Source organism: Mauremys reevesii, linkage group 7 (assembly GCF_016161935.1).
Source record: "Mauremys reevesii isolate NIE-2019 linkage group 7, ASM1616193v1, whole genome shotgun sequence".
Lineage (NCBI taxonomy): Eukaryota > Metazoa > Chordata > Testudines > Geoemydidae > Mauremys > Mauremys reevesii.
This window is the reverse complement of record NC_052629.1, coordinates 14,189,604-14,215,314: the sequence shown is the minus strand read 5'-3', so window position 1 is coordinate 14,215,314 and position 25,711 is coordinate 14,189,604. Positions and strand designations below refer to the sequence as shown.

The following is a 25,711-nucleotide window of genomic DNA, read 5'->3' as shown; positions in this document are numbered from 1 at the left end:
AAGCACTATGCTTTTGTCACTGACATCGTTAAGGAATTTGACACGTTTGCAAGAGAACAATATATGTCAACTGAAATATATACCCATTAGCTATAAATGGGACATTGAAATGAATGATGCATGCACATGCTATACTCAGAAGTAATAACGTGGTTTAAAGTCACTTGCGTTTTCAAACAAGAATTCTTTTTATGTTGTCATTTTAAAAATCTAATATTTCAAAAGGTCAGGAATAAACAGCACCATTAGCATTAAAAGCTAGCAAAAGGGAAAGTAATTTGTTGTTCATTTAACAATGCATTTTATGTAACAGCTTTGTAAAGTGTTCATTTTTATTCTGCTAAAACAAGGGGGAAGCTGTTCCAGTTCATTATTAAAGAAGGATTTTTTTATTATACCATTGTCAATTTTAATGTCCTGATTCTGTTAGGTATTTGTTAAAATTATATGGTCTGCTGAAGTGGCTATGGCAGAGGATCATGCTGAGAATATCACGACTGTCAAAACAAGAGTGTGGGCAAGTATCTGCTTATACCAAGCCTTGAGGAATGAAAAACAAAGGCAAAAATCTCCCTCAGCGTTAGGAAGTTAATATCCCTGTAGAAGGTGCCCTAAGAGGAGTGACTGAAATTTGTGAGCCAGATTCTGTAGGACAGCACTGCTGTGATAAAAAGGACCAGGTGCTGCAATGTCAAGAGGTTGCAAGATGCAATGAGCCCTGACATCATGTTGCAGGCTACGGTGGCCATGCAACCAGGCTATGTCTGGCTACTGCTGATTATAGATGGGGTAGCAGCCACTCTGCTGCTGTATGTGCTATGAATGTACCCAGTAGCCATGTCCCTCACACATGTACATCTCTCATGTTTTCTTGTGGAGACCGGCTGTGGAGGTCACATGCTGAGTGGGTAAGTGGATGCAGATTCCCCTGGATGGGTCCTCTGTTTTTTTGACTCACCAGTATGGCCACAATGGAACATGCTCACTACTTAAGGGGCTATTGTGCCTGCCTGCACAAGCCAGCTTAGTATTGGATCCTGTGTGACCTATGAGTGCCCGTATGGAGCAGGACTGTAAGAGTTATCAAAAATTATGCTTTCACAAACACCCTTTCTCCTTCGCTTCTTCATCCACAGCTTGTCCATGTTCACTTGCCTCTGTGTGACCTCTCTGGATGCTCAGACTCAGTCTGTCTGTTTTTATGCATTGGGCAATGTGAGACTTATATCAGGTTGTGGAAACATTAGCTGGGCTAAACTCTGCACTCAGTTGTACCTGTGCAGCTCCAGAGACTTCAATGGGGTCAGATGGGAGTAACTGAGATCAGGATTTACTTCAGTATGTCCTCTGATCTGAGACAACCAATTCACCTCCTTAACAAATGACAACCTCCTTGATCACTATGCTTATGTACCATATCCTTGTTCCCTATGTTCCATATGTTTGCATCTTTGAACATTTTAAGTCCCTCTACACAGGGAGCGTGTCTTCTTGTACATTTGCACAGTGGCTAGCACCTTTTGGGTTCTACCAGAATACAACTAATGATGATAAAACAAGTGGGACAGTTATGCATTATCAACTTTTATTAATATTAACAGACAGGGCTGACATTTTTGTATGTTGTTAGCAAGATGTAAGAGTTTGCAGAACGTTCTCTCGCACAGTTTCGCTGCCACAGAAATTAAACCTGAGGAGAAAAAAATATGTAAAGTGTTTTTAGTGTGTCTAGATTTATTTATTTTTTGTAATTGTACCAGTGTTTTTTTAATAGAATAAGCCAACCTAATTTGTTTTTTGACAAAGTTATGATAGAATATTGTTACATTGGCACAAAAGAACAAGCAAATGCTTTGGGTTGCTAAATGTGAAATAGTATTTCCTGCTAAACCACCAAGGGACTCTAATCATCCTGATTGGTTGGCCTCTCTTTTTTGGCTTCATTCCTTTGGTTTTATACCTTTCCTGTTGAATTTGCAGGCCACCAGCATTAGAGAGATGATGATTGCTCGGTGTTTGCCAAAACATGAATAAATAGAATAGCTGATGGGATGTTTTTGGGAACAGTATCCCTCAGCATGTTGATCTGTTGAATGCAAAAACCAGAAGTAGACTTGTATGCTCTGCTGTACCATAATTCACTGGTCTGTGAAGATTTTGGTTTGCTTGAGATTCCCCCAGCACAACTCTATTTCAAGTGAATGGACTTTAGGGCTGGTCCACACTAAGAAGCGGGGTCGAACTAGGGTACGCAAATTCAGCTACGTGAATAGTGTAGCTGAATTCGAAGTACCCTAGTTCGAACTACTCACCCATCCAGACGCCGCGGAATCGAAGTCCGCGGCTCCAAGGTCGACTCCGCCACCGCCTTTTGCAGTGGTGGAGTACCGGAGTTCGAACTATCGCTTCCGGAGTTCGAACTAGCGCGTCCAGATTAGACGCGATAGTTCGAACTCCGAGAAGTCGAACTCACCGCGTCGACCCGGCTCGTAAGTGTAGACTAGCCCTTAGTTGTGTGATTTTTTTTTTAATTATATCCATGACCCATTGAATGTACCTCCCACTTCATTGTGTCTCCATTCAGAAAGGCAGAAAAGGTAACACAACACAATTAGTGGGTAACTGATTGAAACATGCTGTTTTGAAAGAATTAACTTAATAAGCACCTTCCAATCAGTAACTGCCATGCAGTACACTGCTTCTACAGTCTTAAGGCCTGATCCAAAATCCAATTAAGTCAACTGAAGTCTTTCTGTGGAGTTCAGTGGGCTTTGGATCAGGTCTTTTAAGCACAATTTATAACTACTAGCTCTGTGGGAACTGAAGACATATTATCATTACCTCTTAGTCTTACAGAGCCTGATCCAACACCCATTAAAATCAGTGGGAAGACTCCTATTGACTTCAATGGACAGTGAATCAGACCCCCTGATGTAAGTTTTAAACACTGATGGCCATTTCTAGTATAAAATTGCAGTACCCAATAGCCCGATGTCTGGAAAGAGCTGTGCTGATTACCTAAGCCATGGTTAAGTTAATCTTTCCTACCCGAAACACAGAGGTTTATACAAAAACTTTGCTCTTCTTGAAGCCAAATCCAGATGTTTTTATAATTTTTCCTTGACAATATCTGACAGAAATATTTAATGTACCAGTATGCTACATCGGTATCTTGTGAGGAAGGAAATTTAAACTTTTCCTCTTTTTTTATTTTAAAACTCTAAATAGCTGTTCTTGTGCAAGCACTATTACCCTCATATGTCATGCTGTCCTTGTAGCTCCTAAAGAATTTGAGATTTTCACAATAAATATACATACACATTTCCATCTTCTCCAGCTTGTACTGTGACCGCTGCTGCTCCTAGTGTGGGTAGGGTTGGGTTTAGGATATGGTTGTTCCAAAGAAATTTAACTTTTGTAATTGTCCCAACATTAAGTTCAACGTCAATGAAGTTGGCATATGTTTCGCCTGGTTTGAGGGTCCCCCTTCAAGAACAAACGTATATAATGTCCAATGAGGTTTAATATTAATTACCAATACAGTGTAGTTGTTTGAGTAGCTATAGTAGCATATTGATAGTAAACATGGCCTTCAGTTTGTCAAAGAGTAAGGATCACAGAAGATTAGGGTTGGAAGAGACCTCAGGAGGTCATCTAGTCCAACCCCCTGCTGAAAGCAGGACCAATCCCAACTAAATCATCCCAGCCAGGGCTTTGTCAAGCCGGGCCTTAAAAACCTCTAAGGATGGACATTCCACCACCTCCTTAGGTAACCCATTCTATGGTCTCGGTTACCTCAATATCATGTAAACGTTCATGTTATATAAAAATTTGTAAATGAAATTTCCCTGTCCTCATATGAAATCAAAGTTCATCAGAATGCATTACCTGCTGACCAAAGGGATGTTTGCCTGGCATGCCCATGCTCTATAGTGCCTCACCTATATTAAAATATGGTGTTCCAGGGGATCCAATTACAACACAGTGCCTGAGGCTTGGCTGCAGCATGGTTACATTTGGTAGCGTAGGCAGGGTCTTGGCCGTGTTTTGCACATACGTTAAACCTGTTTTATCTTCAGTTCATTTGCAAAACACAGGCATGGTGCCATATGTGCTACAAAATGTAGGTGTGTAGACTCATCCAGGAGACATTTTCACCGAGTCTCTGACATGGTTGGATTGGTCATGCAGGAAGAACCTTTGGGAAAGGGGAGGATCTAGCAAGAATCAAACCAAAAAAATCGACTTCTTGAAGGTCTTTTCTGTGCAGCTCTTTTCTGACTGCTCTTTGCACACCAGGCCTTTTCTTCTATTAGAGACAAGGAACCAAATTCTGCTCTCATCTACAGTGGCATAAATCCAGAGTAGCTCCATTTACTTGCACAAAGAACTCATTAATGAAGTGGGCTTTGAGAAGTGATTTAAAAGAGAAGAGGGAGGTGACAAGTCGAATGGGGTAAGGAAGGCAGTTCCAGGCATAGAGAATGCATGGGATGGGTGTGGGGAAAGGATACAAAGAGAGACACAAATTGGCAAAGTATATGTGTGTGGGTTGCCCATCAAGCAGAATTTACTTGGTAAGTATTTTGTGCCAGAGCTTCTGTTAGCATCCCTTGAGAATCTAAATCAAATCTAGCTGAACATAATTTATAATGAAAATCACTTAAAATATCTTCCCATTAGATCTACTACCCTTCCAAATTTCCATGGCAGCATAATATATTACTAACTATGCCAGCTAAATAATAATCCAGCACTAACATATTTGTACTGCTAGCACCAAAAATGAACAGGATTGTTAACTCAGGAAATCAAAATAAACTCACATTGCAGCAGAAAATTGCAATGCTTTGCAATACATAGCTTTATTCAATGTGCATTACCGCTGGGATTTTCAAAAGAGCCTAAGAGAACAAAGAACCTAGGTGCCACTGAGTTTCAAGAGCATTTGGGTATCTACAACTTCAACTTCAAAGGGAGTTTAGGCTCTTTTAAAAAGTCCAGCTTGCTCATGCTGAACCCTTTGGCAGCATACATGTAAGTTTATATATAATTACACCCCAAAAAAATTCAAGAGCATTGTTAATGTTCCAAAGTCAAGCACTAGGAAATACCAGATATAAGGCTGTCCACACAACTTTAATTTGGCCTTTTTGTGTGTATGTATTATGATACAGCCTCAAATTACACAGTTGCATAGTGACAGGTTTCAGGGTAGCAGCCATGTTAGTCTGTATCCGCAAAAAGAACAGGAGTACTTGTGGCACCTTAGAGACTAACAAATTTATTTGTGGGCTACAGCTCACTTCATCCGATGCATAGAATGGAACATATAGTAAGGAGATATATATATACACATACAGAGAACATGAAAAGGTGGGAGTTGCCCAACCAACTCTAAGAGGCTAATTAATTAAGATGAGCGATTATCAGCAGGAGGAAAAAAACTTTTGTAGTGATAAGCAAGATGGCCCATTTCAGACAGTTTGACAAGAAGGTGTAAGGATACTTAACATGGGGAAATAGATTCAATCCTAAATTGATGCCCCTCTGCCATGTACATTGGCCAAACCAGACAGTCTCTACACAAAAGAATAAATGGACACAAATCTGACATCAGGAATCATAACATTCAAAAACAGTAGGAGAACACTTCAACCTCTCTGGTCACTCAATAACAGACTTAAAGGTGGCAATCTTGCAACAGAAAAGCTTAAAAAACAGACTCCAATGAGAAACTGCTGAAATTGAATTAATATGCAAACTAGATACCATCAATTTAGGCTTGAATAGAGACTGGGAATGGCTGAGCCATTACACACATTGAATCTATTTCCCCATGTTAAATATCCTCATGCCTTTTTGTCAAACTGTCTGAAATGGGCCATCTTGATTATCACTGCAAAAGTTTTTTTTCTCCTGCTGATAATAGCTCATCTTAATTAATTAGCTTCTTAGAGTTGGTAGGACAACTCCCACTTTTTCATGTTCTCTGTATGTGTACATATATCTCCTTACTATATGTTCCATTCTGTGCATCTGATGAAGTGGGCTGTAGCCCACGAAAGCTTATGCTCAAATAAATTTGTTAGTCTCTAACAAAGTACTAAGTACTCCTGTTCTTTTTACAGTTGCATATTCTCTTTTAAATTACTTCACCACATGCCATCCATCTTCCTCTATCCCTGCCCCGTCACATCAAACCTCCACCCCCTGGCTCCTGCTCCCTCCCTCTTTGCTTCCATGCCCCTCACCCCCATCCATCCCCTGCACTTTGGCTCCAGCAGCCCCCTCTCCCCTGTTCTTTCCCAGTTTCTTGCACCTCCTCACATCTCCGCATTCCAGTTAGGCTGTTTCCTTCTCCTCCTTGCTGCCAGGCGTGAGGGAGCATTGAGGGTACAACAGACACAGTGTCCCTACTCTCAGTTCCTGGGCCTGGTACCACAGTGGCTCCTGGCTGCCTAGCGCAACATCTGCAGGGAAAGTGTTGCTCAGCCCCTGCAGCCATGGGATAGAGCATACTCAATAGCTTTGTTGGGATGATGCATGGACAATGTGGTTGCAGACAACAGCTGTGAGGGGCTGGAGCATACTCAGTGCAGATGGATTCTTTGGAGAATTTAACATCAAACTCTAACAGGTCTTTACTAAGCAGGTGCAAACTGAGATTTTTCAGAAATGTGGATGAATGTTCATGGAGATGGCAAAAGACACAGTCCTGACACCAGGATGACCCCACTGGTAAATTTAAAGTTTCTGCTCTAAAGCATGAAGGCCTTAGAACTTCTCAGCAAAATGGTTGCAAGGATTTCTTTAACATGGGCAAAACACTGTATTTTCCCCTCATCTCTTTCTCAGAAACACCTGAACTATTCTAGCTAAACTGTAATATCTGCCTGTCTTTCTGTCCAAGGCAGACACCTGACAGAGAAAATTTCAGCAGAAATGGTTAAAGTTTGGCAAAGTAACGAGCACACAAAAGTAGGGTTTTGTGAAAGAAAGTGTCAGGCAATCCTGATTATAGGCTGAGCTGGTAGCACTGCCTATGAGAGAGCACCATAAACTGATACAACATTTTACAAACATGCAAAAGATAAGGGATCAGAATTATACTAGTGTAAATCCATAGTATCATTTTAGAATTCAGTTAAGTTATATGGTATAACTGAGATCAGGATCTAGGCCCAGGTTCTTGTATCCTTATAGTTATCCGAGAAGCAGGGTTAAATTCTAACTCTTCTTCTGATATAAATCCAGAGTCAATACAGTTAATATGGATTTACACCACTGTATGTGAGAGCAGCATTTGGCCTATAAATTAAGAAGAAGCATTAATTAAAAATAGATGAATTAAATATTCTAATAGCAGAGAAGCTCATTTTTCATTATAATACTGAACTTACTGAACAATTTCATATTGCTTTGTGTTTCCTCCAGCGCCGTACAGGGCAATATTTACATACCCACTCACTTTACTCTTTCCAGCAATTGCCACCGATACTTTATACCTCCAACCTACACAGTAGAAATAAAATGAATTAGATTGTACCCACATAGAAACAAACACAACATGCCAAATTTTCATTTTCTATCAGTACTGTATGTTTCAGGACAAAACAGAGGAAAAACATGACCGTCGCTTCACTTTGAGCTCAAGAGTAAATCCTGACCTGATTGGAATGACGAGAATAGCATAGTATAGAAGAGAATGTTTTTATAGGAGAATACTAGGAGCCTGCTTTTCCACTGCTTTGCACACTCTGCAGTCATTTACAGCTGTGCAAAATGAGTGTAAAACCCTAGCAAATCACAATTCTCCGCTCACACTAGTAGTAGCATTTTATTCCCAGTTTGCACAGCGTGAATGACTACACAAAGATCCAAGGCAGAGGAAATTCATGGACTTTGTGTTTATTTGTGAAAAATAGTCCATACTGTGATAGAAGGAATATATTGCATGTCATAGTGACCAGGAGAGTATCTATTCACAACTTAGGGGTGTTGTAAGGAACAACCCTGAAGAGTGATGACTGGATTTTCTGGCCCATAATCAGGGCAAAGAGGACTTAAAGCATCTGACGGCCAGAGGAGTAGTCCATCTAAGGGAACTTTCCATTGACTTACAGCTGAGAAAGGTGGCTATGCTACCTCCTACTCCAGCTGCATCCCCACCCCCAGCATAAGGGGAAGGAGTTATGCATGGGCATAGTTTAGGGGGTGAGGGGGCATTTCACCCCCAAACTGTAAGCCTTGGGCTGGCATGGAATTTGCTCCTCCCACCCCACACATAGCTCCATTGGCCAGACTGGAGCTGTCCCCCAAAATATAGAAGTCAAACCACACCTATGGAGTTATGTTGGGGGCTTTCTGGGACTGATGTTGTCAAGACAAGGAGGGGAGGGGGCATGATGGTACGGTAAGGGCCTTTGTCCTGCTCCTCCACCACGGTAAAGGCCTTTGTCCAGTAAAACTAATTTAAAGTGAGAGGGAAATATTTTAAATTATGTTGGTGCTCATGTTTAAGTAGAAGCAAGTAAAAAAGCAGGAACTTACGAGCAAAAGCCTTGGCCTCTCCAGTGTTCAGATAAAGTTTCTGGATCCCAGAAGTAACTCTGTCCTTAAACTTATCCGCATAGTGACCCATTTGGGGGCATCCGCCTTTGGGGCATGGGAAGCAGTTTTCCTAATCGAAATACATGCGCCAATTAATGAGGCTCTATCCCAAGGAGACAGGAAAAAAATCATTTGGCCACAGAAAAATGCTGCTAAGCCATGGCTATGGGCTAACTCTAACTCAGCTTGAAATAAAGTCACCCTAGAGAGAGCAGGAGGTGGAAGGGCCCTGTCTGGCACCTCATGGATTATGAAGGCATGGATGTCTCTTTTGTACTTCATCACAGTTTGCTGTTCACTAGGAGGAGGCGTCTCCATTTCTCTAAGTTCCTTCTCTTAAACTGAGTGCTTTAGAATGGGGGTAGCAGACAGGAATCATGCTCTCCCCGGCTCATCTAATGAGTGGTTGTAAAGTGCTTTGACGATGCAAAGGTTTATGTAAGTGCTAGGTATTATTGTTATTTACCCCTGGCGTGTGGAGCTCTGTTCCCCTCCAGTGGTGGGTGGGCCACATAGCTAGGCTGATGAGCCTGCTACAGTGTTAGCTGACAGCGCTCAGTCATAGATGGAGCTATGAGACAAAGGAGAAGGCAGTGACTCTAGGCCACAGTCCATCTGTATTTGTTCCTTGAGGCCATCAGGTCGTCAGGGGAGTCACAGAGCATGCTCTGAACCTTAAGGTAAATGATTTTATTTCAAAATTATTTGCTGTGCTCACTTCTCCTTGGATGTGCGCAATAAATAATTACTGGGGCAGATTCTTCGCCCTGCCTGAGCCCCTCTTTGACCCAGCGGGGTGAGAGAGCAGCTCTAAGGTATGCCACTGGCATGAGGTCTCTCAGGAACCTCAGGCCACTGTAGAGCCAGGCATAACTCTGCTCCACCATGCCCCTTCTGTGCCTTAGCCCCATCCCCTAATGCCCCAGCGCACCCCTTCCTTCCCCTTAGGCCTGCACTCACGCAGTGCAAAGTGGCCTGAGCCAAATAGACTCTGGTTCTACCTCATGCAGATGCACAGACAAGTGCCGCTCATCCGCCGGGATGTGAGAATGACTTACTGTCTGAAAAGTGTCATATGAAGCACAGGTGTATCCTAGAAAGCCGTCGGGAGAGATGATGCTGTCAGAATAATACTTGTAGCTTCGCAAATGATTACAAGCAACAAAGTCACGAGTTCCTGTGGAAAGAAGCTCCTATTACATATCGTACTGCAAAGCTATTGGTTGTTAGGTTTTTCTTTTCTGTTCCCTCTATTTAGACCGGAATCGTGGTATTGAACTGATCATGTCATTTGAATGATTTGTAAATCCCCAAGTTACATTGTCACAATTCTGGGCAGCACCTGAGTTGCAGTTTGAGACCTATTTCTTCAGTGACTCAATTTACCCTTTGTGAAATGCACATAGTACAAAATATGCATGTAAAATAGTACATAGTACGTGTAAAATGCAGGTGTGTAACAAACATAGAGGCTGATTGTGCAATCCTTGTTCATGTTGGTGAATACTTACTCACATGAGTAGCCCCACATTGTGTGATTAATTGCATTAATGCGCGCCAATATGAATAAAGGGTATCGGTAGGAAACAGCTCACCTTATTGTTATATAAAAGTAAACAAACTTCAGTGTTAAGTATTATGTCCTCCTTAACACTGAGCTTCCTGGAGAAATGCTGATTTATGCAGACTGAGGATCTGACCACCTGATTATTTGGGGGGAGAGGGGGCGAAGGGGCGTGTTATTATTTTAAATATGTTATTTTGTACTAAAATTCCTTAAATGTTCTGGGTTTAGGTTAAAAAAAGAAGTAATTAAGTGCAAGGGGGTTTTGTGCATCATTATTAATAAAGAGCTTGCTCTTCGGTGCTTACACAGGCAAGAATTCGTGAGTAAAAACAGCAGAAATAGGCCAGTAATTGCAAGAGATTCATAGAATCTTAATTTTTAAGGTGCTCATAATAATATAGGAAAGGGCTAGGAAAGAAATCCCAGGAAAATGTTCAGGTTTTATAAAAGAGAGAAAATATGTCTGCTATAGCTGGGGTGTTGTCCTTACTGTATGGTTTGATTTATTAATGTGATTTCCCAAAGGTGTAAAGGTTCATGCTTGCAGATCCTTTGGCAGTTTTGGGATCTTAGACTGCAAGTTTTTTGGGGGGCAGGGTATGTGCTTTATTAATGTTCTGTCAGGTACAATGTAAATTTATGGCACTATGTACAGGATTCTTAACAACAATAATAACAACAACAGGATTTGGAATATACAAAATAAGGAACAAATGTGAATGTGCATGATCTATCATATGCCAAACTCTTTCCAACTGCCTAATAATAGAAATAAAAATTACATTGTTCCAGTGCAACACAAATTGCTAACAGGTAACAACAGAACAGAAACACATTTGAATTTAGCTGCCAAAGCTCACAAAACAATTGAAGCCAGAGATCCCATAGCAGAAATAGGCATGAATGTTATTGTTCCCACTCCCACCCAGTGCGGCTGCCAGGTGACTACATAATAGAAACAAAGTTGAATGTTGTTGTTCCAGAGCTAAACTTCTGGCACAGTTTGAGTAGGGTTTGTTTCTCTGATAACTGGCAGCAGTGTCAGATGAGATAGACCAATTAATGAATATTTGTTTCTATTGCAGAGTTACCTAAGAACAGTGCAAGGGGCACTGGAACAATCACACTGAAGTTTGTTCCTGTTATTTGGCAGCATGATGGACTATTTACAATAAACTCCAGTTAATCTTGCTCCATTAGATCCAAAGCTGGATAGTTTGAAGAGTGGGTCAGCCAAGGTCCTTGAAGGAACATGGCTGGTGGGATCTGGGTCTTTGCAGACCCATGGAGCCCAAACACATGTGGAAGGCAGGAACTATTGTTATTGCTCCTTGCCCCGAACCTTGTACAGATACCCACTACTTGACAATGCAGACACTCTGGATGGTTGGAGCTAAAGACACCAAACCTCAACCTCATCATGTTTTTCCTAAAGCAAATCCTTCATGCTACTCATTCTTTGATCCTTCTACCAGAATGTGTCCCCCAGAGTGCATTTGGACCATACTATCAGTTTCACTGTTATTTGTGGCTGTAATTGTTGGCATTCATAAAGAAAATAATCAAAAATTGTTGAAATAAGAAGATTGCTGCTATGTTAGCTAAATACATTTTGAAGTCATCATCTGCTTAACATATTTACCTTCCCAGATTCCATCAATGTCAACAATCTGTGAAACAGGATTCTTCTTGCATCCTGGCATTTGTATTCCTCCGTTGGGATAAAAATCAAGATGTCCTATAGCCTGGCTCATTCCAAAACCTGCAATGTTTGTAAGGGGGGGGTAAGCAAATTTTAATTTAAATACTATCATGTATTTCCTGGCAGCAGCTCTACATAATGCTATAGGGCTATAGTTTGTAAGATCTTTGAGGCAAGAATTGGTGGGTTTTTTTGTTGTTTTTTCCTGTATTTGTACAGCACCTACTGCAATGGCCTCATATTCTGTGACTGGGACTCCTAGGTGCTACCACAGGACAAATCAATAATAATAATACAATGCAGCTGGAAACTTACCCAGATTTGGAATTGTGGGAGCTGAATCAGTATGAATAATATCAACAAAGGTTGCATCAGTCTTATCCAGTCTGACTCCAACTGGAGTACCTTGAAAATAAGGCTGAGCAGGATCCAGTCCTTAAAGAAATATATCCACAATTAAATGTGCGTGCACATAAATATAGCTAGCTAGCTATACTACTGTAAATAATTGAAGATGGGTCTATGGAGGCTACATAGTTTTATTTACTTCAGAATTAGAGTCGCTAAGAAATATATAGTGTGATCAATCTCTCAGTGGTAAATGCCAAGGCTGTAACCAAAGCAGGGTAAGCAGGGTAACAGCCCAGGAAGCAAAGCTGTGGGGGGTGGTAAAATGGGGTAAAAAAATGGTAGAGGTGCAAATATGCGTGCTCACCCAGGCACTAAACTGCCTAGTTACGGCACTGGTAAACAATGTGAGACAGATCTCCAGCTGGTGTAGATTGGTAGCTCCATTGAAGTCAATGGAATTATACCAATTCTTGCCAGCTAAGGATCTGGCCTCGTAAATGTTTAGTCTTGAATTCCAACAATAGATTGTTGTTTTAGGTTAAGATTTTTTTTTTTAGAGTGCCTAAACTGAGGCTCCTAAATCCATATCCTGAGTGGTCTGTTTCTCAGAAGTGCTTGAAGTCAGTGGGAGCTGTTGGGTGCTCAGCATGCTTGAAAATCACGATGCTTATTTAGGGGCCTAGAGACAGATTTTGGAGCCTAAGCCCATGTCTACATTACACAGCTTTTAGCAACATAGCCGTGTTGCTAAAAGTCAGGCTGTATGAATGCTGTTTGTCGGCACTTTTGCCCACAAAATACGTCCATCCCCAACAAGCGGGGTTCACGTTATCGACAGGAATGTGCTTCTGCCGACAACGCGGGCATTCACACAGGCACTTGCCGTGGCAAAACTTTTGTCTTTCAGGGGGTGGGAGGCTTAAGTAGCTGTGAACAACAAAAGTTTTGTCCTTCAATTGCAAGTACAGACATAGCCTAACTTTAGACACCTACTTTTGACATTAGCATAAAACTGAGACTCATTTTCTTTCTCATTCACTGCATCCATCTCAGGTGCTTGTAAAATCCTGTAAATTACAAAGTACTTATTATCCTGTGCTGGTATCTGATGCTTTCCCTGGGCAGCAGCTTTAGTTATGTTTTTAAGTTGAATTTTGGAGACTACTAGTCCAAGGGTTGGCAGGCCCAGACTCTTTGGAAGATGCTATAATGGAAAAAAGTTAAGTTAATAACATCTGAAATTGGCTTCTGTGCATGAGGGGCAGCTTTTCTGCCTAATGCACATTCCTCTTGGTCTGGCCTGTGTGCTGAATGAGGAGTCCAAACAAACAACTTGTCCGGGTGACTGCTGAATATGTCTGTAAAACAGCCTGACACTGAAGTCCGGGGGATACATTAGCTGTATTTTCAGAAATAGGTAAGTAAATGTGTATTACGTGATAGATCGGTTTGCTATGCAGGAGCTCTCTTGGCATAATGAATAACATTACTAAAAATAGTCAAGTTGCAGCTTGTCTGGACTATATTCATAAAATGTGAACGCCACAGCCCTGGTGTAAAGGAGCTTTGTGTGAGTCACGTATGTGGCTGCTGAAAGGAGGGAATTCTCCGCCCATCCATCCAACCCAGCGCCAGGGTACTGAACACTGTCTGCAGCTATTATTCTGGCCCACGAGCTGTAGTAGTGGCCACAGGCTGTTGTGCTCTCTCTCTCTTTTAATTCAAAGAAGGTTTTGCAGCCAGTGACTCTGTGCAGTTGGCAGACTCAATGGCCATGCTGGTGTCACTCTTCCCACCCACTTATGAATCACTTGCACAATCCCCTGGAGACAGCCACCGTGGAGCATTGTGCTGGGGTTATGCAGGTGATTGTGGAATCCTTTTGCACTTTCTGTGATGCTGCTTGCTCTCCTCTGCACAATGGAACAGTGGCATTTCTACTGCAGTTCAAGCCTGCTGCATCCAAGGAGCTTAAGGGAGAGGGGGTTAGGGTTTGACTTAATACCTTAATAGTTCATAGGGCCTGATCCTGCAAGATGCTGAGTGCTCTGTCCATGCTCCAGCAAAGCTCTTTAGCATGTGCTTAACCTTAAGCATTGGAGTAGTTCCATTGAGACCAATAGGACCACTCACATCCTTTAAGTTAAACACATGCTTAAATGGTTGGCTAGATTGGGGCCAAAGTGCTCAGCATCTTGCAGGATCAAGCCCTAAAACAATTGCTATGGTCAGTTTCGCTGCACATTTTTGTTTTCCTGTTGTTTTTTAAAACCTAAGAAATTAAACTAAAAAAAATCTGCTGGAAAAATAGCATCAATTAAAAATAATGTGTGTAAATGCATTGCCCAGATGTGAAGGCTTTGATGTAAACCTGGCAAAGCAGGGAGATTAAAGGGTTATATTTGAAGGCTCAAAAATCTGTCTTCGCTACATCAATTTCAATTAATCCTTTTCTGGGAATGGATATTGGGCAGCAAAACCATGGCACCAAACAATTAACTCCGCTCACTACTGTGCTGCCTACAGCACACTTTGCCGAGCCTCCAAACAGTGGGTGATCTTAAATACGGGACATACTGCTGCACCTGCACAAGCTGGCTTAATGAGAGAAAGAAATGATAGGAGAAAATCTGCCAGGATAAGGAAAGTGGGAATCACCAGGTCAAGCCTACATTGTCATAATAGGGTTGGGCAAATGCTTTGGGAAAAATCAGACTCATTAACACTGGTTCAGGTAAATACCACAGTGTCACAATGTTAAGTCATTATGTACTGAGCCAGAATAGCCCATGCTCCCTGGGACCATCCTTAGAGCACGGCTGACAAAAGAGGACCTGGTGTACAGAGCAGAGGCCAGTCATATCCTAGGGATGGGATGCTGGTGCAGATCACTACCCCATGCAGCTAACCATCTCCTGCCCACTACACTTCATGCAGGGATTCTTGGGGACAAATTCAGCCCTGATGTAAGAAGATCTCAGGGACATTCTTCAGGGGGCATATACCTCCTCCCCCAAAGATTAAAGTTACGGCAAGAACACCCTGAAGGGATCCTTATGAAGATTCCCACCTGGGTAATACCTTCCTGAGGGTGGGATGGTGTTATTGAGGAAGGGCACAATTTTGGCTGTTAGCAATATGAGGTTATGATACAGTTGTACAGTTCTGATTCCATCCTGTAGGGGCCAATGACAAACACACCCATGCATGCGCGTGCGCACACACACACACACACACACACACACACACACACACACACACACACACACACACACACACACACACCCACCCACCAGTTCATTACACTGCAGGGTTTTCCTTCAGTCAGATACTGTAGTTGTTTTAGTAAAAAAACGTGAGGTAATGTTAAGGTCTAACAATGCTCTCTTCAAATTCTTCATTGGTACAGATTGAGCTATAATTCAGTAACCTACCAGTTATTCTTCCAAGGCCTGGCCTCCTTCTTCCTGTCTCCCCTGCAGCGTGTGCTCCAAGGCTATGGGCAATGAAATGGACTTTGGAAGGAGAATATCCATATTGTTCCTGAGGAAAACATCAATTGTAACAAAAGGGAATCTATATTTCTCTAATATGAGGCCTAGAGAGAAGCTCTGGTTTACACAACTAAAGCCAGAACTGGGCTGCACAGAGCAGAGGTCCATGGAATTGGAAGGAGGACAGAGTCCAGGATGTAGAGCAGTAACAGAGTCATTCAGTTGCTGCTACTACAGCCTCAAGGCATTATTAACCTCTGCAACTTCTGCACACATGTGAGATTTTGGCAGTGCATAGTCATGATTCCACCAGCCAGACCCCTTATTCCCTGCCCCACAGTGAACGGAAGTGTATTTGGCTTCCTATGGACATTGTTTTAGCCGATCCATGAATGTCAAGGGGAAAAAAATTCACGGCCGCTCTTATGTAAGACACCCACACTCTGCTAAGGCCTGATTCTCCACTGTTGGAGTGAGCACCAGTTCAATGTGAGTGCTAAACACTACCATTCCGATTTGTAATTTTCACAGATGTAATTGACAACGCAGGCTGCAAGGCAATGGAGAGCCAGCCCTCTAGTATTTACGCTAGCCACAGGCAAATTAGTTCAGAAAATATTAGGAACCATCCCTCTCCTCATAGCTTCACTCAGGTCTAGTTGCAAGCATTTTTAAGTCATTAGATTTAGGGACAGAGGGAGAGATTTTCAAAGGCAAAAATGGCAGTTAGGTGCCTAATTCCTACTGACTTTCAACTGGAATTAGGCCCCTACTGGCCCTTTGTGCCTTTGAAAATGCCCCCCAGAGCCTCATGTGGTGTAAAATGGTGAGTTACATTGACATCAGTAGATCTATAAAAGCAGCAAAGAGTCCTGTGGCACCTTATAGACTAACAGACGTATTGGAACATGAGCTTTTGAGGGTGAATACCCACTTTGTCGGATGCACGTAGTGGAAATTTCCAGGGGCAGGTATAAATATTCAAGCAAGAAGCAGGCAAGAGATAACGAGGTTAGTTCAATCAGGGAGGATAAGGCCCTCTTCTAGCAGTTGAGGTGTGAAAACCAAGGGAGGAGAAACTGCTTTTGTAGTTGGCTAGCCATTCACAGTCTTTGTTTAATCCTGAGCTGATGGTGTCAAATTTGCAGATGAACTGAAGCTCAGCAGTTTCTCTTTGAAGCCTGGTCCTGAAGTTTTTTTGCTGCAGGATGGCTACCTTTAGATCTGCTATTGTGTGTTCAGAGAGATTGAAGAATTCTCCTACAGGTTTTTGTATATTGCCATTCCTAATATCTGAGATCTATGTGATTTGCACGAGCTGAACATCTGGCCCTTAGTTTGATTACAGACCCACACCCCATCTCCCTGCCCTAGGGCAGCTGGGAAGATCCCACCTGTCCCCAAACACCCATACCTAGGTGACACTTCTTCATGGATTGGGGAGAGGACCCTGCTCTCTCCTCCTGGGAGGTGGCTGTTGCTATCCAATGGCCAATTATTGTAGGCTTTTGTATGGGTATCCCTTAAGATGGGTCCTATAGCTTTCGTGGTTGAGAAAGGGTAATTTGCTGTGTTCATTACTTCTCTATCTTTAAAACTACCCAACCCTTCACATCCACAAGAGTACATAAAAGTAATCGCGCATGAAAATATTCAAACTCTGTGTATTATGGGGGAGTTGATAGGACTTCAAAGGAGGAGAACCGTCTTTTGCTGGGAGGTCTTTTGCTGGCTATATGACAATTCATTGTGATTGTTTATTTAGATTAGAATAAATTTCAGCAGCTCTATGACTATAATCCTATCATGGAACGAGAAGAAGATCCCTTACCTTAAGCACATCTATAAAATAAGCCACTTCAGCGCCCACGACACGGATATTGTTTGATGCCTGGGTATATTGGCACCTTGACCCACCACTCCAGTCTACGCAGATGCAGTTCACGTCTTCCACTTCAAACATCCTCTGGTGCAAATATAGATTTAAAAAGAACAGAAGCAAATATTATCAACACTGGGTCAGATCGCTGATTACTTAACACAGTCAGAGACTTACAAATGTCATATGAATTCCCTGTACATGTTTTCAAGTACAGCCCCTATATTACACTAGGGCTCTATTCATATCTTGATTCTGAATGTAAATGATTCGAAGACACAGCCTTTAAATTATAAGTTCAGTTAGAAGCATATATTCTGCTGCTACTCGATCGCAGGGGAGTGAATAAAAAAAAGTTTCAAAGTAAAAAACTGAAATTAAGCGGGTTAACACCTAAAATTGATGCATTAACACATGGAGCTGCCCAGAAACAGTTAACTGCAGCAAAAAAGGGCACTCCCACTATCCATTTGGCATGCACACAAAAGCAACAGACACTGGGGGAACAAATTCAGGTTTTACAAGAGCAGGTAACTACCCCCAATCTCCTCTCACAGCCAGAATAAAACCAGGGGCGCAATTCCCAACTGTGCAGGTTCCCAATTGCTTTGACCCATGCAACCACACTCCGCGCTCATATCTAAAAATATCTCTCTTTTTGTTTTAAAAGTTAAAAGTTATAGTTTTTACAAAAACCTCCAAAAAATAAAGCAATTTAAAACAGAACAAAACAAAAAACAAAAAGAAAACGAGGTAAAAATTTTAAACCCAGTAAATTAATTATTTTAACCCTTCCGGAATGCAACAGCTGGAATTATTCCTAACTTTCTTAAAGATATGGTTGCCAAGCAGCAAAAATGCACTCTCTGCTTCTAATCCTAAGCACTAACTAATATTTGAAACATGGGCTTTTCTTATTTCCATATAGCAAAGTTTTAAAATAATGTTAAATATCAAGTAATGCAAAATTCCTTGTTACCAAATTAATACAGTACATTTGGCAAACATTAATTTTTTTTTTAAATCAAATTTATGCTACAAGTTTTAAATAAGGTAATAACTTTTTACTTTTTATTTTTGGTTGTGTTATTTTGTATAGTTATTAATAGAATTTTGGCGCCATTTGTTTTTAATTGTAAGTTTGTCCTGTATGTCATGTGTGTGTCTTGTGTCTATGTTGTGTGTGTCACGTGACTATTTTTTTTTTAATTATTTTTATTTTGTTGCAACAAAAGTCAATTTTATACCCTTTTAAAATATATATAAGATGTGGTACCACACTGTTTTAAAATCATGGTTGGGGTGTAATCATAGTAGTATTAGCGCCAATTTTTGTGCAAAGTTCAAAAAGGTTTTAGTTACAAATATATGTACATATATTTCTGCCTCAACAAATAATGCAATTGCAAACAAAAAGAATTCTCTTTTATCAATCACAGTTTTGTTTTTTAAGTTTTTTTTTTAAATTGTTATTCAAAGAAAAAATGTAAGGGGAAACCTCAACATTAAGGTAAAGGTAATACTAACAAAATGTCAATTTCTTGTTTGGGCTTTTTATAAACTTGTTTGCACTTATAAATATAGTTATAAGAATGTCATATCCAAAATCTTTTAAAATAACAATTTATGCATAAAGCTAACCAAACAATTTTAACAGGTTTTAACATTTTCAACAGGTTTCCACCTTTGGCTCCCAAACATAGCAAAGCATCATAAAAGTATACCCTTAAATACCCTTAAAGTATTTGCATGTATCTGTATTTAAAATTTATTTTGGTTTAATTTTATAGTTGGTTTAATTTTATATGCTTTTCTTTTGTTATGTTATGTTAATGGGAAGCAATGGTTGTTAAGGTTTGTGCTTCTAAATAGTTAACAAGAGTGAAGTTGGAATCACAAGCAAATTAACTCTAAAAAGCTAGTTAAAATTATGTTACTAACTCTTTTGCTGTAACAAAGTGTTCAGCAAGGAAAAGCAATACACCTTCTCATGAAAAATTATAAACATTTATTTTAGCCGTTAAGCGTTACATTTAGTATTAAATATTAGTAATGCACCCCAAATAAAAATGAATGTCTATACAACAATTGCAAAAGTATAGCTTGTGTTATAAAAGGCTCGGTCCCTATTACATTGTCCTTATTACATTGTAAAAAAACTAAGTTAAAACTGTGTATTAAGTTTGGGTTACTAAAAACAAACAAAAAAAACTTTACTATGTTAACTAACAAAAGTTGTTTAAGTTGCATCCCACAGACCAAAGACGCCAAAAAATATCACACCCTAAAAACACCAGTTCATATCTGTATACAGTAAAAAAAAAACCAAGCATCAAGAAAATAAAAATGAAGTGTTTTATAAATAAGAGACTGGTCAAATACACCTCTATCTACCATATATGAACAATTAATTTAACAATCAGCTAAAAACCACTAGCTGGACCAGAAAAACTGTCATTTAATTTCAACTTTGTTACGGTGTAAAAACAACTGTATTATTGCTGTACTACTGTATTATTATTGTACTGCTGTATTATTGCTGTATTGTATAATTGCTGTACAACATGTACAATGTGTATAACCTTGCTAAATTGTTTAACCAACACACAGGTACAAATCAACAAACGAATGGCAGCAAACAACATAAAAACAAGGAAAAAACAAATTGGTAAAAAAACTAAGTTACATAGTAACTACAAATTGGGTAAACAAATTGCCTGTTAGTACCAGTCATAATTTGGGTCGGTGACACTGCATCCTAACTGAGGCACATGTTATTCAAAACAAACTTATTCAGTGTCTGGGTACCAATATTAAATCCTGACACAGCAATATTTCATAAATTGGTTACTGTCCATTCAGTAGGTTATCTGGAAGACAGCATCCATAAGAAACAACTGGATCTACATCAACCAATGGAACAGAGAAGCTACCCACTTCTGTTTCCTGCCCAGTAAAGCTGACCAGAGGGTGACAACCAGCCTTAAGGATAACCTATAACATGAATGGACAGTACATGTAGTAACTAATTACAATATATTTATATATAAAGGCCTCAGTGGTAGTGTCACTACTCCAAACTTTTGTTTTACTTCTCATATACATAGCAGTGTGGGACATACTATCACAATCCCTATCCCAGTATTTTAAAACACTCAGCCTACTACTAATAATGAAAGAGATAGTCACTGAAACGGTCATTATTCATGAACATTTAAAAAACTTATTGGTGGATTTGTTTCCACCTGTAAAATTCTTACTTTTAAATATACATAAATTAGTAACAAGGACTAAGGAATCCCTCATACCAATAGCCCACTTAATCCAGCAGCAAATGCGTAAAGTGGATGAGGTTCAACAAGCGGTGAAAACACCCTGGTGGGCAATCCCCGAGGATGTAACTTTACATCCAGTAGTTCGCACTCTAAGCATATTTCTAATGGGGATCCAGGCCCTAACGGTTGTGGTGTTAATAGGCATGTGCTGCTATATGTTCCATCAAACAAAGAAAGCCAAGTTGCAAGGTAGAGTAAACAAAGAAATGGAAATGGCAATCAGCACTGCTGTGGTACACCCAAACAATCATGTCATGGAATAAGAAGTTAAAGCACACTAATTTATAAATTAATAACAATCATTTATAAGTTATATACCTATATATAGGGGTAAATGATTAGTATATATTACATATATTTTATATTACATAATATACATATTTATACCTATATAGGCTACTCACCCCCCATGTATCTATGGTCCCGGGCCTAACATTCCCAGGCCCAACATAAGGGACTAAAATAATTGGATAATAAAGTCTGTCTAATAGTCATACGAGGGAATGTGCAGACTATAAAGACAGATGGGGCATGAGTGTATGGATGGTAAAATAAGGTAGCCACATAACAGTGTTTAGCCCACTGAGTTATCTTTAGTCCGTACATTATGCTTTTCCGGGACGATGGGTAAACATCCTCCCCATAAAAAGACAAAAAGTGGGGGAATGTAGTAAGTGCAGGCCCTGATAAAGGCCCAGTATGAGGCCTGGGGCCTGAACTAAAGTAATGAACAAGACTTAGCTAAAAAGCAAAGTGAGGCTGTGAGCTGAAGGCCGGCCCAGTTCACAGACGCTCGCAGGAAAAGGGCTGATGTTGCATAAACATATATTCACCTAGCATACCAAAGTATAAACACAGCATTGGAATACACTATACTGAAACATTCCATAGATAATAAAAGGACAGGCCGACCCATCCCAATGACAGGGGCAAAAGGGTAAAATGATGGATAGAGTTGTTTTGATCGAACCAACATGTACAAGGTAGAAGGTGGCACCTTAATACGTAGAGAGGTTGAACCTCGCTGCGTAGAGGGGTGGCCCCTCAGTACGTCAGGAGTGATGTGTAACTTGTTTGTACCTGTGTATAAGAATGTACCCCTGGGGCGGTGTCTTTGTCCGGCCTAGGGGGCAGTGAAAAGTCCCGCCACTGACTGAGCTGGGTCCATTGCCAAGAGGCACTCTGTCGAAGTACGCCCGGTAAACTAAGTAATCTACAGGGACCCTGCAAGGGTGTCCAAGAGCGCAATAAACCTAGCCGACATGGCTTTGCATCTTACTGGACTCTGTGGTTATTGGGGGTTCTCGTCGGGTCTGCTGTGTCAGCTATCTGCGCAGATCTGGGGCAGCACACAGAGGGAACACACGCACGCAGCCGAGTGATATCAACATTGAAAAGAGCAGAGCACCATACCGGTACCACTCTGACAACAGTTAGCAAAGTCCTGTGTTTGTGTATTATTGCTTTTGGAGCTGCAAAAGGGTGGTTTTGTGCAGAGCTGCCAACTAGAGGGCTCTTTTTGGTAGCACAAAGATGAAGAAGTAGCATTTTACTGCTGGAACGGAGCCCCAAAAGGCTCCACATGTCCCCTGCACTGGGCTAAATCCTGGGAGTTGGGGAATGCTGGCCAATCAGCACCCTTCTTCCCCAACTGTCCAATGGGTGCCAGAGACTCCCAAGGGATGAGCAACCTATTGTCTCTTGGTGAGTATCTCCTTTCCTTGCCGCTGGGACTGTGCCCCTTTCACCGCCTGCCCCATCAATTTCCCCCATCCATTGATGCAGGTGAGTCACAGTTGGTGTCAGAAAGAATAAGTAGCAGAATTTTACCAGACAGCAAGTCAGCTCTTCCAGGAGAATTGATTTTTTATAAATTTTCTAAATTTGAGTTGTTGATATTAATGCCTATTTAGAAACAGAGGGATTGTAACCAGTCATAGCAGCAGTCTGTCTAGACCAATATAAAATGTATTTAAAAAATCAGTCTTAAGTGCCAATGTTCAAGACAAAGGCAAGAATGTGATTTTCAAATATTGGGCTCCAGGCTTCCCTGGAATTAGCTACTGACTCGAGACAAAGGAATAAACTGCACAGCTTTGCCCTGCCAGCTCACCCATTCTGATTGCAAATGCTCACTTACAGAAAAACGTCTTGTATCAATGTGAAAAGAGGAGATGGTTCCGAAGATGAGTAAAAATTCATCGGGGGCAGATGGTCGGAACAGGTATATTAGGAGCCATGCCCTCTCCCCAGCTATCAGGCCCAGTCCAGTGTCATGGGCCGTCCCACCTCTCCTCAGTGGACCTTCCACCCTCAGAGCCTTCCTGTGCCCTGGCAGCTTAATCCAGCTCGTTATCGGCAGAACTGGGAAGCAACAAGCTTGATCTCTCCCCATTTAACAAACTCTGGAATCTCCTTAATTTCTAAGCCACATTTTACTGCATTTTTTTTTGTATACCAGAGAGAAAACATTAATTGGACCAAACTCTGTCATCATTTATGTCTGTACAAGCCCTTTGACTTCAACACAGAGTAGAATTTGGCCCATTTTGTTTAAGATTTTTCCTGGAAGTGGAGCTAGAACTGACTAGATTTCAAGTGAACAACATTTTATGTCCTAATTTTGTAAAGATAGATGTGAACAGCTTTCCTCTTCTTGTCAGCCCAGATGGCACGATATGCGTTGGTTAGACATAGAGAAAATGAATAATTTACAAGGATACCTTCATAAATGTGAACTAAGTGATTTGAGAATCACAGAATATCCAGATAGTACCATACCCTGCACATGTCCGACAGCCAGTTTTCTTCTCCTTGGTCTACAAATCCATGGGTAATAAAACGTGTTATTTTGCTTGAATCGAAATTTGAGGAGCGAATCGTTGATGGATTTATTGCAGTGATCTCCTGGTGAGGATATTAAAATAGTAAATGTTTTAGCTATTTCCCATAAAAATCTTGTCAAAACAGCAATGTGAATAGAAAACAACACAGTTATTATGTAAGCCCAGCTCCTGCAGTCATTTACACATGCACTTAACGTTACATATGTGACATTATGTCTGTCTCTGTTTTCAGGACAGGGGCTGAGAAGTTTCACCATTGATTTCAGTGGAGCCAGGATTTCACCTTTAGTGTGTCCTTTCCACTTCTCACCAAACAACTTCCAGTGCTACAGATTTTCCTAACATTTCTCAATAGACACAGGAAAAATGTGAAGTGTGGCTAGGGGTGACTTTTGTGAGGGAGCCTTCAGTCTGTCGTTTGCATAGGGTTGGGAAAGTCTTTATTGGGTCTATTCAAAGAATCACCTGTTGCAGCCACCAGTGAGAATTTTGTCCCCTGTGACTTAGTGAAACTTGTGGTACAGTGGACAAGAAATTTCAGAGGGGCTGGAAAATGCTGCCTCCTGACCACATTGGAGAGTTGACCATTTCTCTCACTGGCCTTGGGAATGCCAAGAGCACTAAAAGGTGATGTTTCTGTGTGTACGTGTCACTTGCAGTATTTAAACAGCAATAGGTCTTACTTGAAAGTTATTAGGATTCTTTTTTGTGTAAAGAAGGAAGCGGGTGTTTATCTTTTCTGGACTCCACGGTAACTTTGCCACTGGTCTTTCTATAGTTCCAGCCCATGGTTTATCATCTGTGAAGCACCCAAGCCTTTCATAACAAACTTCATTTCCTGTAGCACACAGATCAAATTATTAGGCTGTGAATGAGCAAAGATGTGGTAGGTTCTAGTTGTCACATTCTGTCCCGACAGCACTTTTCCCCCAATGGTCTCTCGGTGCTTTCTGAACACAGCAACCTGCATTCAGGCCAGCTACAACTGCAGTCATTGCCCTTTGCAGAGTACAGCAACTGCTCCCTCTGGGCCACAATCCACCCCAATGATGCAAAGGCCTTCTGCACAGGCCCACAGAATAGGGATAGCGTGCAGTGGGGAGTATGTATTTCCCCCTGACAAGGTTTGATCTACTCTCTGGGGAACGTTCCTCCATAGGCTCCCCTTGGCTCTGCACTGTCCCTTGTCATGGGCAATTTGTGCAACGTGAACCTAATTGATTGCCAGCCAGATTGTGCCCATGCTAATCTGGATGCACAAGGGAGGAAGTAGGGACAAAGATCCTTTCACTTTATCTAGTGGCCCTGTGGAGAAGACCAGGATACCAGCATTCTGGGGGAAAAGAAATCTCCCCATACTTCCTGTTTTGTAAACCTGCTTGTTAACCTGCAAGATTCAGAAACTGAGGCTGGGACTTCCTGAGGGAATGGTAAACCATACCTCTCACCCTCCTTACAAATGAGCTGCAAACTCAGATAGTCATTACACATAGAACCTTCATCACATAGAGCAAAGCCCTGGGAAAAGAAAATGATTGTGATCAGAATAGAAATGCTGTATTGAAATTGACATAAATCCTATGCCTCACCTCTGGCTGTACCAAGTAGAAAAAGTGCAAGAATCCAAATTCCAAGCATCTAGAACAAGTCAAAAAGGAAAAGCTTAGATTGGCTAATCCATGTGATAGGCAAAGCTTTGTATCGATTGCTTTTTCTCATTATAAATCTGTAATTGTACCACACAATGACAGTGTCTCAGCAGCAGCTTTTACTAAATAAGATTAAAAGTGACTTACTGTTCAATGCTCTACCTGGAGTCCCCAGGAATTGCTAAACAAACTTTGTGTGTGCTTTTATAACCCGACTTATCCTTGAGGCTTTTCTTCAAAAGGAAACTCCCAGAAAGATAGAAAATGGCAGGTGT

General features: G+C 41.1%; 1 protein-coding gene across 1 annotated transcript; it reads right to left on the bottom strand.

Moving 5' to 3' along the window:
• Window positions 1-1,607: 1,607 nt before the first annotated feature.
• On the bottom strand, window positions 1,608-25,425 carry LOC120368748 (pancreatic triacylglycerol lipase-like). Its single transcript, XM_039481239.1, has 12 exons — window positions 25,377-25,425; window positions 24,471-24,625; window positions 23,723-23,848; window positions 17,559-17,693; window positions 15,668-15,776; window positions 12,198-12,317; window positions 11,823-11,942; window positions 9,672-9,790; window positions 8,554-8,683; window positions 7,404-7,515; window positions 3,319-3,486; window positions 1,608-1,690 (listed from the first exon to the last, which is right to left on the bottom strand). Exons 1-12 carry the CDS (start codon window positions 25,423-25,425, stop codon window positions 1,627-1,629), a joined length of 1,407 nt encoding a protein of 468 aa, XP_039337173.1. The 3' UTR covers window positions 1,608-1,626.
• Between the last annotated feature and the right edge of the window lie 286 nt (window positions 25,426-25,711).

What these genes read in the sequence shown, in the direction of transcription:
- LOC120368748 (XM_039481239.1), bottom strand. Translation starts at nt 25,425, where the DNA reads ATGCTTGGAATTTGGATTCTTGCACTTTTTCTACTTGGTACAGCCAGA. An exon ending in TCTACTTGGTACAGCCAGAG is followed by an intron (nt 24,626 to 25,376) that starts GTGAGGCATAGG and finishes TGTGTGCTACAG; the next exon opens with GAAATGAAGTTTGTTATGAA. An exon ending in ATTTTATAGATGTGCTTAAG is followed by an intron (nt 15,777 to 17,558) that starts GTAAGGGATCTT and finishes TGTTTTCCTCAG; the next exon opens with GAACAATATGGATATTCTCC.